Source organism: Peromyscus californicus, unplaced genomic scaffold (assembly GCF_007827085.1).
Source record: "Peromyscus californicus insignis strain IS unplaced genomic scaffold, ASM782708v3 Scaffold_1__1_contigs__length_55948999, whole genome shotgun sequence".
NCBI classification, from domain to species: domain Eukaryota; kingdom Metazoa; phylum Chordata; class Mammalia; order Rodentia; family Cricetidae; genus Peromyscus; species Peromyscus californicus.
Window position 1 is genome coordinate 49065897 of NW_026294492.1, and position 26799 is coordinate 49092695.

Here is a 26799-nt window from a genome sequence, read left to right on the forward strand (position 1 = left end):
GCTTACACCCGCAAGCTGCCTCTTCCTTCTCCTGTTTGACCCAATGGGCACCATTGGCTGCTGTACAGCCCTACCCTGGCTCAAAGGGGGCCTTTCCCATCCACCGCCATCCCACAAACCAAAACACCTCTAGAGATGGCCTGGCAGATTCACCAAGGAGCATGCTTTACCAGTCTCCTGGGTGTCTTTCAATGCTTCATAATTCACCAGCACACTGCACTACATAAAATAACTTAGTTCTCCTTAATTTCCTCAGTCTGTAGTATTTTTCTTGATAACGTTTGATCTAATCACACATATCTCAGATGTCTAAATTCCTAAAGCTGATAAAATGCTACCTACATTCTTATGCCCAGGTCAGAGCAGCGACTGAAAGAGAACTTCTGATATCTGCGGGACTGACTGATACAAGAACTGCTCACCGGAATGAGAAGTGCATAAAAAGATCAGTGGCACCATATATCCCCAAGTGGTCAGTAATCAAACATTTATCAGTCAGGGAAGAATGAGCCACGCTGCAGTAACAAACAGCCCCCCAAGTCTTCCAGGATTAAAAATAACACATATTTCTCAATAATGCTTTGTGTCCTTCATGAATTGATTTGTAACCTGCAATTCGTCGTCTTAACTCTGAGACACAGCAGGCAGAGGAGCTGAGGTGCGAAGATGCTCAGTCACTAAGGGAAAGGAAAAGAACGTTCTAAAACGGTGACTTGACACAGTCACAAATCCCTTCCTAATGCCACACCAAGGAGCACAATCCAACCTTGGAAGGGGAAACTGGAAATATCTAAACAAGAAAGTGCTTGTCATGTCTTAAATCACATAGTAGACAACTCACAATGTGTGTTAAGTGAGTTAATGACACACTCTTGGTGTCATGTCACTAATATCAGATCTGCTTTGCTGTGAGTTAGAGGTTTTGAATGTTCATGGACAGTCTTGAGAATCCAACTACGTCATCCCTGAAAAGCAGCCTTGCCTTCAAGGGTATGCATTACCTAGGTACTCTGTCTGAACAGTCTGGCTGACATTCCCTGAGGGTGTCAGAAGGGAGGCTAACATGATGCTTTCCACAGTCGCCAGCAAGATGGTGCCCAGGGCAGATGTCTCTTCCCTGCTGAGTTCAGTCCACGTGGGGGCTTGCTCCAGAATGAGGGAAACACTTGTAGTTGCATTCTGCAAGGAAGGAAACATTTGCTGATAGTCTCACCCCTCCCACTCTTCCTCTCCCTCCTCCTCCCTCCCCTCCTCCCTCTCCTCCTCTTCCTCTCCCTCCTGCTCCTCCCCATGCTTTTCCTGCTCCTCTTCCCCAGGTTCCTCTTCTTCTTGCTCCTCCCCCTCCTCCTCTTTCCCTCATCTTCCCCCTCCCCCTCCTCCCTCCCCTCCTCCCCCTCTCCCTCCTGCTCCTCCCCATGCTTTTCCTGCTCCTCTTCCCCAGGTTCCTCTTCTTCTTGCTCCTCCCCCTCCTCCTCTTTCCCTCATCTTCCCCCTCCCCCTCCTCTCCCCCTCCTCGCCACCCTCCTTCCCCTCCTCTCCCCCTCCTCCCCCTCCTCCTCTCTCCCTTCTCACCCTCCTTCCCCTCCTCTCCCCCTCCTCCCCCTCCTCCTCTCTCCCTTCTCACCCTCCTTCCCCTCCTCTCCCCCTCCTCCCCCTCCTCCTCTCCCCTTTCTCATCCTCCTCCCTCTCCCCCTCCTCCTCTCCCCCTCTCTCCCTCCTCCTCTCCCCCTTCTCCCCCTCCTCTCCCTTCCCCCTTCTCTCCCCTCCCCCTCCTCTCCACCTCCTCCTCTCCCCCTCCTCCTCCTCTCTCCTTCCTCCTCTCCCAATTCCTCTCCTTCCTGCTTCTCCTCCTCCCCCTCCTCCCCTCCTCCCCCTGTTCCTCCTCCTCCCCCCTCCTCTAGCTAACAAAATAACCTATGTCATTCCTGGCACTATCAGAGAAGGTCGCGGATGAGGCAGAAGGAGAACAGCGCTGCACAGTGTGGTGACACAGCTCTGAAATCACAGGGTCCAGGGCCACACAGCCAGTTGGAGGCCAGCCTGGGTGACAGCGGGACCCTGTCTCATCAACAAAAAGAGCCAAAAATGGCATCTGCTCAGCTCCATTTCTAGATTTCAGGGGTCCCATTATGAATGTTTAAGCCCAGCCTTGCCTTTGCAGGACACAACAAGCCGGTGCCTGAGCCAGCTTACAGTCCACATGCTGTTTGACCCAGAAACTTCTTTTCTAGGAATTAATCTCTCCAGACACACTTGAAAATGTTGCAAAAACCTGGCTCCATGGGGATCATTTAAATTGTTTTCTAAAGTATTAAGTTCTCAGCCGGGTGGTGGTGGTGCACACCTTTAATCCTGGCACTCGGGAGGCAGAGGCAGTCGGATCTCTGAGTTCAAGGCCAGCCTGAGCTACAGAGTGAGTTCCAGGAAAGGCACAAAGCTACACAGAGAAACCCTGTCTCTGAGAAAAAAAAATTAAGTTCTCAAGAAGCTGTTGAACAGTTTGAACACGGAATCCAGTCACATGATCACTACAGAGCTGTTAGGGAAGAATGCCGTATGAAGCCATCTGTGTGAACACGCAACATGGCACCTGCATGCACTAAGGAGAGAAAGTTTTGAACTAACATTGATATCCTGTCTAGTGAAGCTTGGGAAGAACAGCAAATTTGAAGTGTACTTCTGAGACTCATATCTGGCCAGAGCACTGAGAATAAGTGAATGATGAACTCAGCCCTAGACCAGACATGTATGTCACATCTCTACCCCAACACCCGGGAAATGATCAGATGAGGGGACAGAGAGAACTGAAGAGCTGGAAGATGAGGGAGAGCCTCATGCTGCTGCCAGAGCAACATCACCATGGCAACCACAACACAGCAGCCATGGATAACCTGCCTAAGACCTGACCATCCAGCTTCCCACCATGGATTACAGAGATGCCCACAAGGCCCCATCCCTTCCAGTGACACTAATGACTGTCAATGGCTGCTGGGGGGGTGTCATTTTCACTAATGGTGGAGTCACTGGAGACTAGGTGGACAGAAGAGGTCCCAGGGGTGCCAGGAGGTACTGGGGAGAACATAACCGCAATAGAGTAGACAGACAGATACACGAAACTGTCAAAACTAAAGAAAAATGTTGCTAAAAGTGTTGTAAGTATAGGGCTGAAATGGCTCAGAGGTCAAGAGCACACACTGTTCTTGCAGAGTACCCAGGTTCAGTACTAGTACACACACGGGACAGCTCACAACTGCCTATAACTCCAACTCCAGGGGGATCCGACATCTCTGGCCTCTGTGGGCCAAACAAACAAGACATATAAAGTTGGCGAAAAATAAACTCTTAAAAATGTGAGTGTAGTGTTTGTATTTCTTGTAGCTAGAGTTTTCCTGCCTGGCCCACAGTCAGGACAAATCTCTCTCACCCGCCAGTCCCACAACCTCTCAGACCCAACCAAGTAAACACAGAGACTTATATTGCTTACAAACTGTATGGCTGTGGCAGGCTTCTTGCTAACTGTTCTTACAGCTTAAATTAATCCATTTCTATAAATCTATACCTTGCCATGTGGTTCGTGGCTTACCGGCATCTTCACATGCTGTTTGTCATCGTGGCGGCTGGCAGTATCTCTGACTCAGCCTTCCACTTCCCAGCTTTATTCTCCTCCTTGTCCCGCCTATACTTCCTGCCTAGCCACTGGCCAATCAGTGTTTTATTTATTGACCAATCAGAGCAACACATTTGCCATACAGAACATCCCACAGCAATTTCTGGAATATAAGAATAAAAAACTATATAGAGTTGTAAAGTAGGTATCATGTGCATGCATGGGCGTGAGTGTGTGTGCAAGCACACAGGTTACATGCTCACATGGAGCTCATATGCCAAGTGTAGTTATAACACCAGATGCCATTCATCTTGTGACAGGGTCTCTCTCCCTGGCCTGGAACTCACCAAATAGAGTACGATGGGTGGCCAGTGACCCCAGGGCCCTGTCTCCTGGTGCTGGATTTTCAAATGCATGAGCTCTGGCTAGCTTTTGTGAGGTTTTTGGGTTTTTTTTTTTTTTTTGGTTTTTCAAGACAGGGTTTCTCTGTGTAGCTTTGTGCCCTTTCCTGGAACTCACTTGGTAGCCCAGGCTGGCCTCGAACTCACAGAGATCCGCCTGGCTTGGCCTCCCGAGTGCTGGGATTAAAGGCGTGCGCCACCACCGCCCGGCCTAGGTTTTTGGGTTTTTTTAATATGAGTTCTGGGGATAGAACCTAGGTCTTCAAGCTTACAAAGCAGCCCTTTGCCCACTGAGCCACAACCTGAGTTAGATGCACACAGTTTAACTGTCATATGTAAGCATATGCATAAATACACATCATCTTATTTAGTATGGAGCCGATATCTATGAAATTATAGGCAACAATTATTTCTAGTTTGAGATGAGAAAACAAGGATTCACATTTCATTAATATTAAGTGACATCACCTGGATTTGAGCTGTGGCACTGCAGATGTGGCTCCGTGGCTAAGAGCTCTCAATGCTCACGCATGAAGACTGAACTAAAGATCCCAGCACACACATCAAGTGGCTCACAGACGAACACTGGAAACTCCAGGGCCAAGGAATCCAGCACCATTCTGGCCTCCACAGGTAACTACACACACACACACACACACACACACACACACACACACAGAGAGACAGAGACAGAGACAGACAGACAGAGACAGAGAGACAGAGACAGAGAGAGATTTTTGAGAGAGTTTGGTGCCTGTCCTGGAAATTGCTCTGTAGACCAGGCTGGCCTCAAACTCACAGAGATCTGCCTGCCTCTGCTTCCCAAGCGCTAGGATTAAAGGCATGCACCACCATCATCACTTTTACACTCTTACAGATACACACAAGGAAACACAGACACATCAATAAAATTATCTTTTAAAAACTGCATTTAACTTTAGAGGCCCAGAACCAAACATTGAATTTTTATTTGGTATACTAGAGCTTCTCAGTTAGTGGTCAACAGACAAGTCACCGGTGTATGTGCATGTGTGTGTGTGTGTGTGTGTGTGTGTGTGTGTGTGTGTGCGTGTGTGTGTGTGTTCACATGCATATGCACACAAGTGTACACAGAGGAGGTAAAACAGCTGTGGTATTAGTTGTTTTTTGTCAACTTAACACAAGCTAGAGCCATCTGGGAAGAGGAACCTCAACTGAGAAAATGTCTTCATCAAATTGTCTGCAGGCAAGTCTAAAGGGCATGTTCTTAACTGAAGGTTGATGTGGGAGGGTCCAGCCCACTGTGGATAAAGCCATCCCTGGGCTGCTGGTCCTGGGTTCTATAAGAAAGCAGGCTGAGCAAGTCATGGAAAGCAAGCCAGTGAACAGCACCCTCCCTGACCTCTGCATCAGCTCCTGCCTCCAGGTTCCTAGCTTGAGTTCCCACGTGACATACTACAAACTGTAAACTGAAATTAATCCTTTGTTTTTGATATGGGGCCTCACACTCACTGCCCTCCTGCCTCGGCCTCCCATGTGGAGCACTACAGTCATACTGTGGCATAAACAGTTTCTACTTACGTAACATCTTTGAAATGATAAAACTGTAACAAGGGAGCTGGGTTGGGGTTTTATAGGTGATGGGGGAGCCCAGGCTGGGTGAAGCCCTGGTAGCTGGGTGTTTGCAGTGGCCTTGAGTTCCAGCATCGCAGGAGAAGGAAATCTCCAAAGGGAAGTGAAACAAGCCAGTTCCATCCAGAACCACACCTCAGGGAAGATCAGAAGGAACTTCATCTTCCATTCATGTTTCCAGGCTTACCACTACACTCAATCAATTGTGAACTTTGTGCACCCAAAGCTGCTCCAGGATGTTCAAAGCTCAGACACAGGGCTAGGGAGATGGTTCAGTTGGTAAATGCTTGCTATGTGAAGTCTGGAGTTAGGTCCCCAGAACCCATTTTTAAAATAATCTAGGCAACATTATACAGCTGAGCAGGGTACATTTGTGTATTTAATAATATATATGTATGTACATATACATATGTAACATGTAGCATTTAATAAGGAGTGTAATGTAACATGTAATGTAGCCTGTAACAACTGTTACTGAAAATAAAGGCCATGAATTTGAAAGAGAGCAAGGAGCGGCATGTGGAGGGTTTGAGTGGAGGAAAGGGAAGAAGGAAATCATAATCTCAGAAAATAAAGAAAATAATAATAAAAATAATCTGGGGGCAGCAGTGTACCCCTGTGAATCCAGAAGGTGAAGGAGGATTCCTGAGGCACTGAGCCAGCTAGGTGGAACTGGTAAGATTTCCCAGTGAGAAGCCATCTGAAAAACAAGGTGTCTACTCTAAATAAAATATGAAAAGAGCCTAAAGGGATAGAATAATTAGAAATGGTGCTGAGAATAAGTGACTATGCCATATGGTCAGCGTACGTACACCTAAATGGGGTGTCTATCTCACCCTCCCCAAGCTTAGGAAGTATCAAGGAAGAGGGGGCAGAAAGAAGGTACAGATGGAAGGTGGGGGAACTTCTGCCTTTGCTCAGGGATGTCAGGAGAAGCAAGACTGCTATGTCCTTGTCCTGCAGCCCTACTCAATCAGTGACCTGCTTATGTGGTGAGTTATTAAAATCTTTGGAACCCATAAGTGTTGTCTCTCTCCTTCCTCATGGGACATAATGGGCTAGGTGTGACAGTCTGAATGTGTGAAACGGTGGTTTTCATGTATGAAGTTGCCAAACAATAAATAAAATATACTCCATTTTGAAAAAATAATACAATCTCAAAATAAATAATAAAGAAAGTGATATGTTTTGAAATCAGAGGGTGATCATCCAGAGGGAAGTGAATGGGGTGAAGAGATGGGTACCAGACAGGAAGGGGTGGGAACACAAACAAAGAATAATGACACACTTCTGAAAATGTCAGGACAAGACCCGTTATACTCTATGCTAATGAAAAATCTAAAAGGTGAAGCCATGCTGAGATGCTGAAGACAATCCCTGAGATTAACATCTGGCCTACACACACGTGCACATATACACACATGTGCACATACACACACACACATTCATGCAGCCATGTTTGCACATGCTCAGAGTGGTGGGAAGAGACAGACAGACACAGATGAAGAAGGTGCTGCCGTTACCTGTAGGGACACTGGGGTGCTTTTGTTTTCACAGGTGTTATCCAGGATGCCCAAGGTGGCATTCACCAGTGTGCAAAAGGAGGCCTAAGTCCCAGGAGAAAGAGCACATATGAGTACTGGCCAGGCTGTTGTGAATCACGAAGTCTACAAATTGAGCAATAAAGCCCAACATATGAGTGTTACAAAGTTCTGAGTCTTGGTTCTCAGGGAAATAAACGCTCATCCCATCAAGTTTTCATTTGACAGAAGTTAAGAAGGATGGTGGATAACGGGCTCATTTGCTCTGGAGAGTTCTGGCATGCCCCACCCAGCAGGGAGACCACAGTTCACAATGGCCTAATATTTAGTTAATGAGTAACTAGGAGAGGTGAAGACTCCAGCTATAAACAGAGGGCAAGAAGAAAGAAGTGCTGAACTAGACTGATTTTATCAGAGCACACTGCATACCCATGTTGAAACAGCCCCAATATTGGTGTGGAGAGTTATTTCATTTCTGTTGCTCAGATACAATACTTTGACAAAAAGCAACTTGGGGAAGAAAGGGTTTGCTTCAGTTTAGAGTTCTAGGCTACTGTCCATCATTGTGGGAACTCAAGGTAGGAACCTGAAATGGCTCATCTACAGTCAGTAGCATGGAGCTAGGACACATGCTTGCTCACTCGCTTGCTTATACACTCAGCTTTATTTCTCCACTCTTACACAGTTCAGGACCCTGCCTAAGGAATGTGCTGCCCACCATGGGCTCTGCCTTCCCATACCAATTGATTTAATTAAGACAATCCCCCACAGACATGTCCACGGACCAACACAATGCAGACAGTCCCTCATTGAGACTCTGTTCCCAGGTGATTCCAGGTTGGGTCAAAATGACAATTAAAATTAATCATCAAGGTCAGACATGTGTGGTGGTGCACACCTCTAGTCCTAGCACTTGAGAGGCCGAGGCAGGCAGATACATGTGATTTTGAAGCCAGTCTGGTCTACATACCAAATTCCAGGGACCTTAGAGCGACGTAGTGAAATCTTTTCTCAAAAACAAACAAAACAAAAAATACATAATCATCACACAGGTTAATAAAATAAATGTATGAATGAACAGCCAGTTCTCAAAAAATGCAAATGGTCAAGAGTTACATGAAAGAAAAAAAAAACATTCAATTCTGGCCATAAATGAAAATACATTTCAAAACAATATTGAGATTCCATCTCATCTGAGTCAGAAGGATACCCTCAAAACAGACAATGTCAGCATTGAGTGGACTCGATGAGTTTTCAAAGAGCACATAAAGTTGGGAGGGAATGTGGTGGGGGAACTAGAGTGAGTGGATTTGATAAAAACATATGTATGAAATTCTCAATCAATAAAATGATACAACAAAATGACAGCAAATGCTGGTGAGGGTTGTGGGAGACGGCTTTGTGCAGTGCTGGTGCCGGTGCAGGTAGGCACAGCTGTCATGGAACTCGGTACGCAGGTTCTCAGAGGATGAGAACTCATCATGTGACCTAGCCCGAGGACATGCCTAAAGAATTGTCTTGGCTACAGAAAATGTCCGGAATACAAAGATTCACACCAATTCAGCACTTGTTAGTGTTCCTGGGGCCTCAGAGGGGTGTGGCAGCTCCTATCTGGTGGGTGTGGAGGCTCCACTGGGAATGATGAAGGTCCAGCACAAGATACTAACGATTTTTTCTTGGCACTGTAAATCCACTGCAAACCACTGAACTGTACACTTTAAGATGGTGATATGATGGCCAATCTCAATTGCCAACTTGATGAAATCTACAATCCCTTGGGAGACACAATTTGGGTATGTCTGTAGGGGATTCCTTTTTTCTCTCTCTTTTTTAAAATTTACTATTTTATGTGTATTGGTGTCTTGACTGCCTATGTAGCTGCCTGGTGCCTGTGGAGGACAGAGAAGGTGCTGAATGCCCTGGAACTGGAGTTACAAATGGTTGTAAACCACCATATGGTTGCTGGGATTTTTACTTGGGTCCTCTGGAAGAGCAAGCAGTGCTATTAAACTTTAAGCAATCTCTCCAAAATCCTGTGGGGGATGATATCTTAATTAGATTAATTGGGGTGAGAAAACTTGCCTACCTTGGGTGGCACCATGCTCTTGGCTAGGATTCTGGACTGTACATATAAAGGAGAGAGTGAGCTGAGCACTAACATTCACCGGTCTCTGCTTCCTGGCTGTGGATGCGATGTGACCAGCTGCCTCAAGATCTGGCTGCCAGGCCCTCCTCACCATGATGGACTGCATCCTCACCCTGTGAGCCCTTCCTTCCTTACATCGCTTTTGTCACAGTATTTTATCACAGCAACAAAACAAGTAACCAAGATGAACTGATTACTTATTGTATGTATTCTACCACAACAAATCACAACAGTATTCCAAGGTGTGTGGAGGTTCCACAGATAATGTATAAACTCGCATTAATGTTGACAATCTCTGAAGGTGGATATGAAGTCTTTTACTTGTCACAGTGAGTTTAATAGGTCAGGTTCTCCACTCACAACCCACTTTTGCCTGAGAAATGCTTACATAACTCCAGGGTATAAGTATTATACCCGATATATAAGTATTATTTGTGTGTGTGCGTGTGTGTGTGTGTGTGTGCACGCATGCACGCACGTGCGCATGTATACAAATTAAACATTTGCTGGTAATAAATCATGAAACTTATCTCAAAACAATTACTTGGGCTAGGAAGCAGCTTAGCAATAGAGAACCTGCCTAGCAGGCACAAAACCCTGGGACCAATCCTAAGCATCATAAAAATGTAATTAAAATTAGTGTGAAGGGTTTGTTTTGTATGTGTGTGTATGTATGCACACACACACATGCACACACACACACACGCATGCATGCCCACATGTACCCTGTAAGTGTGGTAGTTTGGGGGACCAAAAGAGGACACCATATCCCTTTGAGGTGGAGCTATAGGCAGGTGTGGGCCACCTGATGTAGACAGAGGGAATCTAACTCGGGTCTTCTGTGAGACCAGACACATTCTTCACACTGACTCAACCCTCCAGCTCCCCTGCCTCTTGTTTTTCTTTAAAAAAGAATTCCTCGAGTCTTGTCAGGCAAATAAATACCCTGTCTTCCCAACTAACTGAATATTATTTTTGGCCAATGAGATGTGACCAGAGATGATACTTAGGAATATTCTTTTTTTTTGGTGAGTGTGCCAATTTAAATTATTTTTTTAGACTTTTCATTTTCCATTTGGGATACCATGCTTATAAAGTGCAATGTTTCATTTCCTCTCCCTGTACACATGTTCCATGTTCAAGCTCTACTGGGAATGCCCAGTAATCTATTACAGCAGCTTAAATTTAAAACAGCCACATAATTTGCTGTTTCCTCCAACTGTTTCTCTGTGGAACAAAGCCACACCTCTACTTGGACTGATTTAATCCGCTTCTTCAGTGGTGGGCCCTGAAGAAGCACCACTCGATGGGGGAGCTCCCCCACCAGGGAAGCATTCCTCCAGGCATGCCACCAGCACTCTGGTACAGCTTGGTATTGGTGGGGTTGCAGACTTTCTCCAGTTCTTTCTGTCGATGTTCAAATTCTTCCTTCTCTGCGGTCTGGTTCTTACCCACCCAACTGATGATTTCATCAGTTGTCTAGAATCTTCTGTCTGTCCTCATTATTGACCTTGCCTTGAAATTTCTTATCTTCAGATGTTGCTTTCTCATGCTAAATGCACAGGGTTCCAGTGAACTCTTGGGTGGTACCTTATCTCTTGGCTTGTCACCTTCAGCTTTGGACTTCTCGGTTTCCTGGGTCACGAACTCAATATCTTCCTTGCTCAAGTGGCTCTTGGTGATGCTCATCTTGTTCCCCTTCCCTGTGCTCTTATCTACAGCAGAAACTTTGAGGATGCCATTGGCATCAATGTCAAGGTGACTTCAGTCTGAGGAACACCACTGGGTGCTGGATGTAGGCCATGAGTTCAAGTTGTCCAAGCGGGTTGTTACCCTTGGTCATGGCCTTGTCACCTTCATACACCTGAATGAGCATACCTGGCTTGTCAGAGTAAATGGAGAAGGTCTGTATCTGCTTGGTCAGGATGGCAGTATTATTCTTGATGAGGACAGTTAGGACTCCACCAGAAGTTTTAATACCAAGGGAAAGAGGGGTGATGTTCAAGAGCAGCAAAGCCCAAACATTCTCAGACTTGTCTCCAGAGAGAATGGCCTCCTGGACAGCTGCACCATAAGCAACAGCTTCATCGGGGTTATTATTCAGTTCTTTTCTGTTGAAGAAGTCTCGTAGAAGCTTTTGAATCTTGGGGATTCTTGTAGAGCCACCCACCAGTACAGTATCATGGATCTGTGACTTATCTAGTTTGGCATCTTGAAGAGCCTTTTCTACAGGATCCAGAGTGCCATGGAACAGGTCAGCATTCAGTTCTTTAAATCAAGCACAGGCAATGGAGGTATAAAAGTAAGTTCCCTCATAAAGAGAAACAATCTCAATGCCAGCCCGGGTGCTGGAGGAGAGGGTACATTTAGCCTGTTCACAGGGAGTACGAATCCTGACAGCTCTCTTGTTCTCACTGAAGTCCTCCTTATGCATTTATTTAAACTCAGCAATGCAATGGTTGTCTATTCAGTTATCAAAGTCTTTTTCACCCAACTGGGTGTCTCCAGCTATTGATTTGATTTCAAAAGTTCCATCTTCAATAGTGAGGATCAACACATAAAAAGCACCACCTCCAAGGCAAAAATCAGCGTGTTCCTTTCAGCTCCAACCTTCTTATCTGAGCCATATCTTCTTTAACTGTTGTTGATTCTTTGTGGATTTCAAATCATACTTTCTGATCCTACTTATGCCGCCATCTCCTCACCTCTGCCCTCTGCCCTTGCAACCTCACCCCCAAATCTAAGTCAAACTTAAAGAAAAATCAAAATCCAAACAAAACAAAGGGATGAAAAAAAAATCTTGTCATGGAAGCTGTAGTGTGGTCCGTTGAGTAGCACAGTTCACCCTTTAGTCCATTCATCTTTATTTGCAAGTGTTCACTGCCCTGAGCCATTGATTGGTCTGGCTCAAGGCCTCTGGCTTCTGCTACACCACCAATAATGGGCTCTCACTGGGGCTCCTCTTGGATAGCCTGTTGTTGTTCTGTGTTGTGGAGATCCTAAAGATTTTACCTGTACATTCATCCCCTTCACATGTTCTAACAGTTCATAGAATCAGTGGATGTTGGGGTGGGCCAACTCATTGCCCTGGTTCTGGGCCTGGGTGGTAGCTGGGTTGGTCAGCCTGCTAAGCTGTCCCTCACCATTGCTTCTCAGGTGAGCTCTCCAGCACTGCCTAGACTAGCTTGCCCAATGCAGCCTGCAGCAAGGAGTGGGGCCAGTTCTCTTACTCTTGGGTCCTCATATCTGGGTCCCTCACACTCATGTGACCAGGGCTAGCTCTACTTCTTTGCCCAGTCAGGATGTAGATCCTTTCTCCTGATTGCTATAGGGGGAATATGAGGAGGGCTCAGGGTCAGCTCTTCCCCTCTCACATTCTCAGGGATGGCTCACTTGAGCCTCCAACAACAGCTCTAGTGTGCTGTCCAGGTGGGATGCAGGGCCCACTCTCCTGTGTGCTGCAGGCAGGGTGGGGGCAGGGTTAATTCTCTCACTCTTGTGACCCCAGGGCCATTTTTCTCACCTACCACAGGTAGCAAGGGGGAAGTGGGGATGGCATCTTTCCCTCAGCCATGCCACTGAATGTCTAAGCCATGTTCTTAAACAGGAAAGTGATTTTAACTTTTTCTTGTCCTCTCTCCACTACCTAAAATACAGATCTGATGGCAGGAGCTGGAACAGTCATTTTGGGCCACAGAGAGGGAGTCTTGTGTGAAGAAAGGAATAGTCTCTACTTTTAAAAACAATACAGCCACTGTGGGTTTTGCTATTTCACTACTGGATTTATTTTGTTAAGATTGCTGAAATAGCTAACCTATGTGGCTTCTTGGAATATATCAAGAACTAAGAATGTTCAACAACAATTACATATTCAGTAAGAATACACACCCAACCCTAAAAGGGGCATCAAAGACAGACAGACACACACACACACACACACACACACACACACACACACACACACACACACCGAGGCTTGAGGAACATAGTGGACCAAGAAGTGGAAGGAAAGTAAGAGCAGAAGGGTGGGGAGGAAGGCAGTGAGATGTTATCTTCTGAGCAACAGTACTCATGAACACATAGCAGCTGTGGGTGTCTACACAAGAACAAGCCAGACAAAATTCCAGGCAGAGATTGGGGAGGTGGTCTCCAGCCCCCCTCACTGAAAAGCTCTTGGCAGTGAGAGCTTCTGAGAGAATGAGAATCATTTGTTCTTAAGGGTGTGGCATCTGGTGGGGTCCCATGCTCCAGTGAACGCCCCATACCCGTGCATGTATGGGCACCAGTGGCTGAATTTAGTGGGTCATCAAAGAAAAACAGGACATGGAGTTGGAAGAGAGCTAAGCTGAGGGAGGTTGGGGGTCAGGGAGAAGTTGGGGGTGATTATTATCATATTTAATAGTATGCGTGAAACTCTCAATAATAAAGAAAAACAATATGTTCTAAAACTTACATAGTCAAGATCCCCGGCTTGCCCTGCTAGGCACTGATGTATCTGCTCGCTGTTGGGTATCAAGTCTTCCTTACACTTGAAGGGGATCCCTGGGAGGAAGAAAAATCAACCGCAGCAAACAATAAGGTGTGACTACAAGGAAAAGCTGATTTTATGTCCTTTGGGCATAACATCCAGCCTCAGCCATAACACACAGCAGTGACTAGGACTAGACTGCAGCTACACAGCAGGTTAAGAATCTCCGAGGGCGTGGCACAGGTTTAAAGGGAGCAAGCCAGTATGCAGAGTATGATGCCCAGTGTCGCAGTGACCATTCCTTGTCAACTATCATCTCAACAGAATCCAGAATCACCTGGGAGATAGGTCACTGGGAATGCCTGTGGCAGATCATCTTAATTAGGCTAATTGGTGTGGGAAGACACATCATAATTGTGGGCAGGACCATTCCCTGGACAGGAGAGCCTGGACTGCACAGAATGGGAAAAATCAAGCAACCGCAGCTCTCTGTGGATGTGATGTGACCAGCTGCCTCAGTTTCCCCACCATAATGGATTATACCTTGAACCAAGAGCAGAATAAACCCTTTCTCCCTTGGGTTGGTCTTGTCAAGTTATTTTTCACAGTGACAAGAAATTAAGATATCATTGTTACAAAACTCTAAGACAAAGGTAAGCAAGCTGGTGCATGCCTGAAGGCAGAATGATTTTTTTCAGGAAAAGGAATATTATCAGGAAGGGATAGCAGCCTAGCTGTTCATCAACAGATGAGTAGATAATTGTGGTAGATATATACAGTAGAATATTATTCAGCCATATGAAATTTCTAAGAAAGTGAATGGAACTGGAAAATGTAATATTGTGGTAACAGAGACTTAGAAAGACAAATACTACATATTGTCACTCATGCACAGATCCTGATTCCCACAGGTTAAATATGTTCAAGTGGATGTAAGTGTGTGGAGAAAACAGGAAGTTTGAAGGGGCTTTAAAGAGTAGGTTGTACAGGGTAACAAAACACATGAGATCTGAGAGGAGATGGAAGGAGGGAGAAGGAAAAAGTGAGGAAGGAGAGAAGAAGAAGAAGAAGTAGAAGAAGAAGAAGAAGGAGGAGGAGGAGGAGGAGGAGGAGGAGGAGGAGGAGGAGGAGGAGGAGAAGAAGAAGAAGAAGAAGAAGAAGAAGAAGAAGAAGAAGAAGAAGGAAATAGTGGAGAAGAGGGAAGGAGGGGAAGGGAGGAGGAAGAAGAGATGGGAGAAGGGAGGAAGAGGAGGAGGGGAGAGAGGAAGGGTTTGCATCTGAATGATGCTCTTCTCACTATTTCCTCAGAAATAACATAGTGTTTATAGTGTGTTAGGCACCATAAATAAAAAAAATTAACAGTAAGAATGAAGAGGTATAACAAACACATATTTCTAGAAGGTTCTTTGTGAGGAGGAGAGAAAAAATGAAATAAGGAAGGAACATGTGGGAGACAGAACGGCACCAATGACATCCTCACCCATGTGGTGGAAAAGATAAATTCATGTTGTTATTGTGCTTCATTGTAACTGCTGAAGCTACATACATTCTGTTTATTTTAGTGTGTGTGTGTGTGTGTGTGTGTGTGTGTGTGTGTGTGTGTGTGTGGTGTACATGTGCATGAACATTTTCATGGATGTATATATGCATGTGCATGTGGAAGTCAGAGGTGGCACTGGATCCTCAGTCACTCTCCATCATCATGGACTCTAATACTCTGGAACCATAATCCAAAGAAACTCTTTCTTGTAAAAGTTGCCTTTGTCATGGTGTTTCATCACGGCAATAGGAAAGTAACCAATACACAGGGCCACACCCTTAAAGAAAATTGACCCTCCCTGGGCAGCTAGCAACTACCCCTCAGTGAGGATAGGCTCATGAGCTCCGTTCATGCTCAGTACTGTAACTCAGCCAAAGACCTTTTAATATCTATTACTTGAAATGTTTAACCTTTTGTTGTTCTTGAGAGAAAAAAAACTAAATGCTTTCACAAGACACCAAAGCACCAGAGAGACCGAACTCCACCCATGGTTTCAGTTTACATCTAAAGCTACTCACTCTGTGTGAACCCCGGGACCTTTGCACATACTATAGCCTGGGACAATGTGACCTCAACTCTTTCAAGTTTATATTTCAAACTTCATGTGGTCCTGCACACCTATGATCCAAGCAGTTGGTAGATGGAGGGATGAGAAATGAGGTTCAAGCCCAGCAGTGAGTTTGAGGCTAACCTGAACTATAGGAGACTCTGTCTCAAAAAAAGCATAGTTGATCCAAATTCCACTTAGTAACTTGTTATTGAGTGTACCAATGAACCCTCAGAGGAGTGAATAGGTAGGAAAATACTGCATGGGTGAAATGAAAGCAAGCAGAGAACCCAGTTATTGGAAGAGAAAAAAGGTTTTATGAGCGAAGCCAAGACACAGCTCCCCTTGCCAATGCAACAAAACATTACTTTTGCAGCTAAAGTTGCCATGTGCCTGGGATCCTTCTGGATCTGGTCGGAAGCTGGGAAGGCAAGCACAGATGTAGGAGCCTGGAACATTGGTGCAGACAGAATTTCGTCCACATGGTGATGGATCTTGGATGCATTCATCAATATCTGCAATAAAATTCAAATTATATAAAGAAATTTAGAAAAACAGGGAGCAGTGTATACCTCAGGCCATCTGGGAAATCCTCTGCTCACCTTCACATGCCACTTCTGGGTCTGTGAAATTCACTTGCCCATTGCTCGGTGCAAAGCCAGGGTGGCAAGTGCAGAAGTAGCTCCCTGGAGTGTTAGTACATGATGAGTTGGAAGGGCACACGGCATCACACTCATCGATATCTGCACAGTGGAGAATGAGTATGGGGGAACAATGACTCAGTGGGCAAAGAGCTTGCAATACAAGTATAAAGATCTCAGATTGACCCCCAGCAGCCGGTTCCCCCGGTTTCACTTCTGTTGTCGTGATAGAATACCCTGGCAGAGAGCAGTTTAGGGAAGAAAGGATTTACTTTAGCTCACAAACTCCAGCTGGCAGCCATTATTGTGGGGAAGTCAAGGAATGAACTTGAAGCAGCCGGTCATATCCACGGTCAAAAGCAGAGAATGAATGTATGTCCCTAGCTTTTACTACATGCAATTCAGAACCCCTAGCCTGGGGAATGCTACCATCCATGATGGGCTATGTCTTTCCACATTAATTAATATGTAATCAAGACAATCCCCCATAGACATGCCCATGGGCCAACAAATCTAGACAATCCTTCATTGAGGCTCTCTTCCCAGATGATTCTAGCTTGTGTCAAGTTGACAATTAAAGCTGATCATTTCACATATAATAGTAGGGAGCTCAAGGCTGTGTGGATGGACCCTGAAGAATGGCACCTGACGTTCACCTCTGGCCTACTTATGTATATATGCATGCACTACATGAAAACACATCTGCACAAACACATACATGAACACACACATAGAGATGCATACACAAAAAAAGAAACAAGAAAAAGGAAAAGAAAACGAAACTGAGTTGGCCAATGAGATAGATACTTATTATCATTAGCTAAAATAACCTTTTTCCCAAAGCTATTTTTCTCAGACATTTGTCACACTGACAGAAATGGTCTTATCTGCTCACATTTCCTTTTGGTCTTGATAGGGATCCTGGAAGGCTTCATGGGAACCAACAAAGCCAAATTAATTTAACTCTAAGGTCTCTTTAACTTTTTTTACTTTTATTGTATTTCTTATAACAAATACCATCATTAAAGATCAACAAGTCATGAGAAATAGAATATTTTAAGTCAATATAAACAAGCATTTCCTTCGCAGAGACTGGAGAATGTGCACTGGGCTCCATTGTATGGTAGATATATCAAAGATGGCTGCTGTCTACCCTTCCACTTCCTGAATACACACATGGCTCCCCATCCTAGTGTTTTTTCCAGTTACTTTAATAAAGTATCCCAGAAAAACGAAATTTATGGGAGAAAGTATGATTAGGTTATCGTTTCATCATTGCAGAAAAATCAAGGCAGGAACTTGGAACAGTCAGTCACATCCACAGTCAAGAGCGAAGAGAGGCAAAGGCATGAATGCTCAGCGTTCAGCTCACTTTCTCCACTTTCAAGGAATCCAGGACCTCGACTAGAGAATGGCATCATCCATGACAGGAAGATCACCTCACATCAATTAACATAGTCATGACAACCCTCCACAGACATGCTGTTCTAGTTAGCATTAACCACCAACTTGACACAGCTTAGAAACACCTGAAAGGAAATCTTCATTAATTGTATTCATCAGATTGGTCATCAGATTGTCTGTGAGGAAATGCCTTCATTGTCTTAATTGATGGAACCAAGTCCACTGTGAGTGGCACCATTCCCTGGGTAGGAGGTATAAGAAAGCTAAGCATGAGCCTGTGAGCAATCCTTAAAGTGACTTAGCAAGTAGTATTCTTCCATGGTTCCTGTAAGTTTCCTTTCACTGACTTTCTTCAGTGATAAATTGTGACCTGGAAGTCTAAGCCAAATAAACCCTTTCCTCCCCAAGTTGCCTTTGGTTGTGGTGTTTGTCACGGCAACAGAATGAAACTAGAACACATACCCACAGATCAGCCTGACCTAGACGGTTCCTCATCGAGACTCCCTTCCAAGACAGTTCTAGATTGTCAAGCTGACAAAACTAATCAAATGACATATAGAGTTTTTCCCCTTGGGAATCTAGTTTGGTTCTTGACTGTAACCAACAAGATGAGGTGTTAGTGGTGTTCTGAGATCCACAAGCCCAGGCTCTCAAATACCTGGCATATTCTGCATTCTTCCTCTTGGAAACACACATTTTTTGAAGACAGGAGCTATGTTATGAGGAAGCCCAAAGTGTCACAGTGGAAACTGGATGTCTCAGTAGAGTACCCAGCCAGAGACTACCTATTAAGACCTACCAGCCACTCTAGGCACAGGCCCTAAGGACATTAAATGAAACAGAAAAACTAGCCCACTGTTAGCAAGAACAGATGGTCATTGCTATAAACCACTATGCTCGAGATTCATTTAATACCCATTGACAAGTCCTCCACATGGCTGAGGAGATTACCTATACAGTTTCTCTCTACTGGATGACCAGGGATCTGGGAAACTGACAAGGAGAATCCAGATGGGCAGGAGCAGCTGTAGGAACCCAGGGTGTTGATGCAAATCAAGGTGAGGCCACAAAGAGTTGAGTTCCTGGAGCACTCATCTACATCTAAGTAGAAAGTGAAAGTTAGGAGAAATGATGACATTTGAACCAGGAAATTGTTAGCATGTAAACCTCTGGCTGGGACTAAATGCACTTTGCATTATGATATGGCCACAAGCCTGTGGCGGCCAGGGGGTGGAATGGGATGGCTTGGATATGAATGACCCCATAGGCTCTGGCATCTGGACATTTGGTCCCCAGTTGATGGTGCTGTTTGGAGAGGTTCAGGAGCTGAAGCCTTGCTGGAGGAAGTGTGTCACTGGGGGAGGGGTTTGAGAGTACATAACTTCACCCTATTTCCAATTTGCTCTCTCTGCTTGATGCTTGTGGGTGAGATGTGATCTCTCAGCTTCCTGCTTCTGCGGCCATGCCCCCCACCCCTGGACATGCCCCCCACCACTGGACATGCCTCTCACCCTTTTCCATGCCTTCCCACCATGATGAACTCATCCCTCTGGACACATAAGTTCAAATTAACTCTCTCTTCCTTAAGGAGTCTTTGGTCAGGGTGTATTTTTTTTTCCAGGAACAAAAAAGTAACTAATACACCATGGGACTGTGAGGACCTGAAGCCATATACAGCTAGATGTGGCAGTACATGTTTAACCCCAACACTCATGCATCAAGGTGAAAGGCAGAGAGAGAATCCTCAGAAGCCCATACGTGGGCCAGGTAGCCCTGGTGCATTCTGCAGTGAACAGCCAAGAGACCCTGTCTCCAGCAAGGTGGGAGGCAAGGACTGACACCAGAAGTTATCCTCTGACTTCCACACACATGCCAGGGCATGTGCACACTTATACACATGGGTGTGTGTTGCATCCAGCACTGGCAGGTCCTGGAAATCTGGCTGAGGCGGTGAGGGAATGAAGAAAGAATAGACGCATGTACAGAAAAGTCAAGGTCAGGTGGGCTGTCCTCCCTCTGACGAAATCCAGAACCTCAGTTACAGCACAGGGGAAGGAGTTGGCTGATCTCGGTAGGTATGCAGTGCAGCAGCAGAAACAAGAGAGATCCTGTCTCCATAAGGTGGAAGTCAAGAGCTGACTCCCAAAAATTGTTCTCTGACCTCCACACAAGCACTGTGATGTACACATGCCCATACTCAAGGAAGGAAGGAAGGAAGGAAGGAAGGAAGGAAGGAAGGGAGGGAGGAAGAAAGGAAGGAAGGAAGGAAGGAAGGAAGGAAGGAAGGAAGGAAGGAAGGAAGGAAGAAGAGAGGGTAGAGGAGAGAAGGGAGGAGGGGAGGAGAAGGAAGAAATCTTGGCTTTTGAAATGGAAGTCTTGAACTTATCCTAAGCCCAAATCTTCTATCATTGTCTTTTCAAGTAGGTTTTACTTGAGTTCCTGGTCAACACTTTCACCTACCTTCACAGGATTCTTCCAGGCCCTGGAACGTTGACCCTCTACCACTAAATTCAAATCCTGAGTCACATGTACAGCGATAACTTCCAAGAGTGTTGTGGCACGTTGCATGTTCTGGGCAAGCATTGTGTTCTGAACATTCATCCTTATCTGATGAGTTGGGGATAAAATGCAGGAGAATTTAAGAGGGGATTAAGAAGCGAGGACTACACACTAGAGATGCGCTGTGTGCTAACTGGTAGCAGACAAATTGAAGACTCTCCAACACATGTGGGCTCTCTTTCTTCCTGGTCACTCAGAGGTGTGTTTCTCAGCCTCCCTTGCAGCTACACATACACATAAGAATAAATCCTGGCAAATAGAATGTAAGCAGAAATGTTGCACAGTTTAAAAACATAATTATCAACATTCACAAAAATAGCCATAATCCTTGTACCTCCTGTAACCACATTTTGGGGTGTGGATAACATGCCATGTGGTTTCTCCACTACTCCCATGAGGAAATGACACTTGGTTCCCCACCTTCTTGAATCCATATTGTCCTATTACTTGTATTGGCCAATAGAAGGCACAAGTGATGAGTGTCAGTTCCAAACTTTGGGCCACAAGAAGCCTGATTGCCTCTGTTCTTTCTCTGGGACTGACTGGCATTTCCACATGAATGAGACCCAGGTTAATGTAAAGAATGGGAGTGTTCATAGAAAATGGACAGAATGAATGTTAGAGCCAGAGGATGGGGAGGGGGTGCTGTGAGATACCACATCTTCTGCACATGACAGAACTGTTGTGTACATGAACTCATAACAGCTGTGGCTAGTCCTGAGGCCCCACCCCTCCCTGAGCAGCTATGGTTACTGGAGATGGTAGGAAGGGAGATTTCCTTAGTGGTATAGACACTGTTAGGTTTTCCTTGGTCACGTCAAACACAACAGGGCCACAACAAAGGCAGGAAAGGAGGGGAGAGATCTATTGGAAAGAAGAAGGGGGTGGCAGAAGGATTTGTGAATGGTTAAATTTTAAAAGAACAGGAGTGTAGATGAGTGACCCATCCTGGCAGGTGCAAAGCCTTGGGTTCTGTCCTCAGCACAAACAAAACCCTATGAGAAATGACAAGGACCAGGTGCCACAAACCTTCACAAGCAAGGCCATTCCAAGTGAAACCAGGTTGGCAGATGCAGCTGTAGCTTCCCACAGAGTTAGAACAGTTGGAATAATCAGGGCAGATCCCGACCGTCAGACACTCATCAACATCTGCAGGGCAGAGGAAGAGAGTGAGTGAAGGGAATCCTGTGCTGACCACCAAAGCCCCACAGCAGAGAGCCTGAAAAATGTTACCTGTGCAGAGAAAATCATCTTGTCTTCCCAGGATCCAGCTGTTCCCAGTGGGAGGAGAGAAGCCGCTAAGACAGCTGCACCGGGCTCGCCCTGGGATATTGGTGCAGATCGAGTGAGGACCGCACGGCGAGTCACTTTGAAGACATTCGTTAACATCTGAGCAAACGAAAAGGTTGGAGTGACAAACTGCTCTCACCCTACAAACAACGGCTGGACCTCCGTCTACATGGTCATCATCTGGTGACTTTGGTGAGGTCTAGGGTCTCTCTATTTAAACCTGAGCAGTCTTCAACTTGGGTTCCCAGCTCATAAAATTCGGTTGCTAAGTCAAACACCTCACCTTGTCCTCTCGAGATACTCAGTCTTGAAGCACAGCCACCTGTGAACTTTTGTAGGGAACAAGAGTCAGAGGAAAAGTGCATGGTGGGGGAGGAGAGAGGGGTGTGTGGAGATAAGTATCCCTGTGTGCAGACAGATGGGCAGACAGGTGAGTAGAACAGAAGAAGAAAGAGATAGAGAGTGAAGGAACAGAAGAAGAAAGAGATAGAGAGTGAAGCAAGGAGGCAGTTGAGTGTAGACAGCTTTCCTATGTATGGCCAGATGGATGAACTGAGGAGCATAATGGATGGGCATACAGATAGAAAGATGGATGCGTGGATGTAGCACAAATCTTAACAGGTCTTATTAATAAAAACAAACCCAGAGCCAGGTATTGGGGTGAACACTGAGAGATCAGAGAGACAGAACAAGCCACAGCTAGCCTCACCTTGCCAATTCCTCAGCTGATCTTGTTTCCTCAGACTGAAAGTCTCTGAGTCCTCATCCAAATGGTTCTCAGTTGAACTGCTGCTAAAAGCCTAAAAGCTTAACAAGACTCTAGTTCCTGGTCCTCACGCCTTATATACCTTTCTGCTTCCTGCCATCACTTCCTGGGATTAAAGGCGTGTGTCACCATGCCTGGCGGTTTCCAGTGTGGCTTTGAACTCACAGAGATCCAGATAGATTTCTACCTCCTGAATGCTAGGATTAAAGGTATGTGCTACCACTGCCTGACCTCTATGTTTAATATAGTGGCTATTCTGTTCTCTGACCCCCAGATAAGTTTATTGGGGTGCATTATATCAGCCACAGGTGGATGGATAGGCAAATGCATGAATGGATGTATAGATGAAAACGGGAAAGAAGGGAGGATGTGAGGGAGAGAAAAGGGAAAGTTTGTGCATATTTAGATATGTATTTGTACCAATGGATAGATATAAAGGAAGGGGGCTGGGAAAGGAGGAATTTGGGGGCATGTGACAGGAATTGGGAGTAACTATACCCAATACCAAGCTAGCATGAGCCTGACCTACCAAACCCTGGAAGGCTTTGATGGAATGTGAACGCTTGTGGAGTGATTCTTCTGAACTGAAGCACTCCCTCCCCGGGGAGGAGGAGGTTCCCATGACTCAGGAAGTCAAGACACCTTCCACATCAAAATCACAAGGCCCCTCCCCATGGTTATATGAGCAATAAACAATTGGGCTGCCTGAGCATGGGGTGGGGTGGGGATCATTTCTTTGGCCTGTGACCAGTGCCCTACATGAGGTGAGAGTAGATACTCATTCATGCCTCCCCAGAAAGTCACACAGCATAAACTCACCTTGACACTCCACTCCTGGGCCCCTGAAGTTGTGTTGTCCATTGCTGGACAGGAAGCCTCGTTTACAGGTACAGTAATAACTGTCTTTGGTGTCCGTGCAGGTGGCGTAAGCTGGGCACGTTGTAGTGTCTTCACATTCATTCACACCTAGGTAGCATGGAAAGAAGAGCATGGGTGTGTATAAAGCACTAGAGTGGGGCTTCCAAGGAGTCGCATAAAGGAATGAAGGAGCCATGCCCTAGAGTCTACTGCCTGTCAGGGTGATCTTCTTCAGAAAGTGGTCTTGTGGATGTGAGAGATGAAGGTAAATGGATGGAGCAACTGGTCTTTATAAGAACGGCCTAGAGACCAGCACATTTGTCCAGTGTAGGTGTCTCAAAGAGCAGAAGAGATGTCCAAACCAGCACAAGAGTGAACGACAGCGGAAACCCGGGAATGAAGAAGCCAGGTGACGTAATTCCTCCAAAGACCATGACTGCTGGGCTACTCAGTCCATCAGTGCTGACATGAGTCAAAGGCTGAGTGAAGATCTTGAAACTGTGCTAACAGAATGATCCATGACCTTAAAGGTCGTGCCAGCAAGCAGAGGAGTGAAATGAGGAGACTGAACCTGAGTGGAAAGAGGAGAGACTCAACATAGAAGACAAAGGTGACTCAGGAGAGGGGAGTCTGAAACACAGTCCAGTGAGCAAAGCTGGAGTTCCTGGGGCAGTGGCGGGGGGGGGGGGGGGGGGGGGGTTAAAAATAAATAAATAAACAGACATGTTGAGAGGAAAGCAACTGAAAGCCATGACTCAAATTTTTAAACCACAGTAGGAACCATGAACAGACCACTACCAAGCAGAAAAGCAATGTCAGGATGGAGGACGAAATTAGAGAACCCTGCCTGCAACTGCCATCAAGGAAAGGTGTTGCCACTGCCCAAAGATGGCACTCCAACTTTAAGGGCCCAAGAGTGGAATGTCAAGGTGAGTTTCTGTTGTGTGACTTCCTGAGGAGAAACAAATAAACCTCTACTCTGACCCCAGATAGGACACTGGCCACAGGCAAAAGAAATTATCTCCAAACCATACTCAGGCAGCTCAACTGATGATCATTCATATAATCATGTGAATCTGATGTGGAAGGTGTTTTGACTTTCTGAGTCACTTATTCTCAGGACTTTGGCTAGTGGAGAGTGTCTGCAAGACCCATGAGCCTCTGACCAAGGCTGAGACCACAAACCTACAGACATAAATGTAAATTGACAATGTGACCATTTATCAAAACACCACCAGTTGGTTCCCACTTAGGTCCCTTAGTCTTTTGACTCAGTTTACAGAATCAGGCATGGAACCCCTACCATGGAGCAGGCCTTACAGCCAATCAGAAAGTGATTTGTATCACCCATAACCACCATGCCAAGAAATTGGGGCATGAGGTGCACTGAATAGAGCTGGGCCCTATACATACAGCAGTAGGTTCTTGGTGGGAAATGAATGGAGAGAGGCTTTGCAAAGGGTGTAGAGAACTAAATAATTAAACTTTATACAATGTCAGATGGTGAGCAAAGATCATATTAAAAATAAAGAGAACTAGGGAGGAGAGAATTGAAAGGTGGGAGGAGGCATAATTTTTTTAGAAGGACTCCCATACAGGGCTTCCTTCCAAGTGTGACATTTAGCAAAATTCTCAAAGGAATGAACAAAAGACTTATGGAGCCTGGGCCAGCAAGAGGGCCCAGTGGGTAAAGGTGCTTGGGCCAGTCCTGATGACTTAAGTTCAGTCCCCAAGATCCACATGATAGAAGGAGAGAACAGACTCCCTTCACATTGTCTTCTGAGCTGCACGTGTATACATACAAATAAAGATGTTGGGTGGATGGATAGATAGATAGATAGATAGATAGATAGATAGATAGATAGATAGATAGACAGATGATTGATAGAGAGAGAGATGATAGATAGATAGATAGATAGATAGATAGATAGATAGATAGATAGATAGATGATAGGTAGATAGATGATTGATTGATAGATACATAGATACCTAGATACATAGATAGATAGATGATAGGTAGATAGATACATAGATAGATACATAGATACATAGATAGATAATAGGTAGATAGACAGATAGATGATAGGTAGGTAGATAGATAGATAGATAGATAGATAGATAGATAGATAGATAACACAGTAATAATATTTCTTTTAAAGATGAGTTATGGAGACATATAAGTAAATATAATAAATGTAAAGGCACTCCAGCAAAACCATTCCTGATCCTACAGGTAGCAAGGAGGTCAGTATAAATTTGAGGCCAGAATTGGTGAAGAAAAGAGGAAAGAGCAGAGGAGACCCACAGTCCGATCACACAGGGCCTCCTAGGTTGTTGTATGATTCTGATGTTTTTATGTATAAATGAGTGTGGTGATTCGTCTTCATTGTCAGTTTGACTGAATTCAGAGTCACCTGGGAGACATCTCTGCATGAGTCTGTGATATACTTCCAGGAAAAAACACCTCCTGAAGTGGGTTGGCACCTCATCAGCTGGGGACAGAGACAGAGCAAAGGCACAGGGTCATGAGTGCCATCACCCACCTCATTCTGCTTCCTTACCACAGATGTGGTGTGAACAGTTGCCACCACATCTTTCCCTGCATTAACAGACTGCATCTCTTCAAGTCAGGAGCCAAAATCAATTCTTCCTCCCTCAGGCTGCTTCTTGCTGCGTGTGAGGTCACAGCAATGGGAGAAGCAGCTAATGAGATGAGCGATGGGGACCGTGGCAAGGGTTTGGGTAGAGGAAACATGGTGATGATTTTAACAGCCCTTCCAGCAACTGCTGGATCCATTAGCTTTGGAGATTCAGAAGCAGGATGGTCAGGGGTGGAGCGATTGCCCCGTGCCTGTAAGTGGAATGTTCAGTACAATCCAGGCAGGAACAGGAAGAGCCTGGGATTCTGGGTATGCTTTGAACAGGATGCTGATATGAGTGGTAGATGGAATGGATTCAGATATTGGCATGAACCAGCTCTTGTGCCAGAACCATGCTGTTTGTCTAACTGCAGCTCTGTGGGATAGCGTGAAATCAGGAAAGGGACACCTCCGGTGCTGTCCCCTAGTCTGAATTGCCTTTGGCTCTCCAGGCCTGTTGTACAGATTTTAAGATTTCTGTGAGGAATAGTGCTGATGTTTTCATGGGGATTGCATTGGCTGTGTGGGTTGCATTTAGCAGAATGGTCACTCTGTTCACTCTTCCCACCATGAACACAAGAGGCCCTTCCAGGAGTGGACCACACTTCCCACTGTGGGGTGACGGCCTCAGTTTCCTGCTTTGGTGTTTTATAACTGTCAGGGTAGACTCTGTTCCCTTGTTGATTAGATTTATCCCCAGGTGGGGTGGATTTGTGTGAGTCTGTATGTGTGTGTGAGTCTCTGTGTGTGTGTGTCTGTCTGTCTGTCTGTCTGTGTATGT

At 45.5% G+C, this 26799-nt stretch overlaps 1 protein-coding gene and 1 pseudogene across 1 annotated transcript in view; both read right to left on the reverse strand.

The window, feature by feature from the left end:
- The window catches only part of Adgre1 (adhesion G protein-coupled receptor E1), a 71147-nt gene that overhangs the window by 32226 nt on the left and 12122 nt on the right, over positions 1 to 26799 (reverse strand). Inside the window, exons 3-12 of the mRNA XM_052746784.1 lie at positions 23341 to 23487; positions 21699 to 21854; positions 21495 to 21614; positions 20367 to 20513; positions 18858 to 19007; positions 16464 to 16604; positions 16230 to 16376; positions 13760 to 13848; positions 7143 to 7226; positions 1002 to 1179 (exon numbers count right to left, since the gene is read on the reverse strand). Of these exons, the coding sequence (XP_052602744.1) occupies positions 1002 to 1179; positions 7143 to 7226; positions 13760 to 13848; positions 16230 to 16376; positions 16464 to 16604; positions 18858 to 19007; positions 20367 to 20513; positions 21495 to 21614; positions 21699 to 21854; positions 23341 to 23487 (1359 nt within the window). The remainder of the gene's footprint in view (positions 1 to 1001; positions 1180 to 7142; positions 7227 to 13759; positions 13849 to 16229; positions 16377 to 16463; positions 16605 to 18857; positions 19008 to 20366; positions 20514 to 21494; positions 21615 to 21698; positions 21855 to 23340; positions 23488 to 26799) is intronic.
- Positions 10569 to 12326, reverse strand: LOC128116050 (heat shock cognate 71 kDa protein-like; annotated as a pseudogene).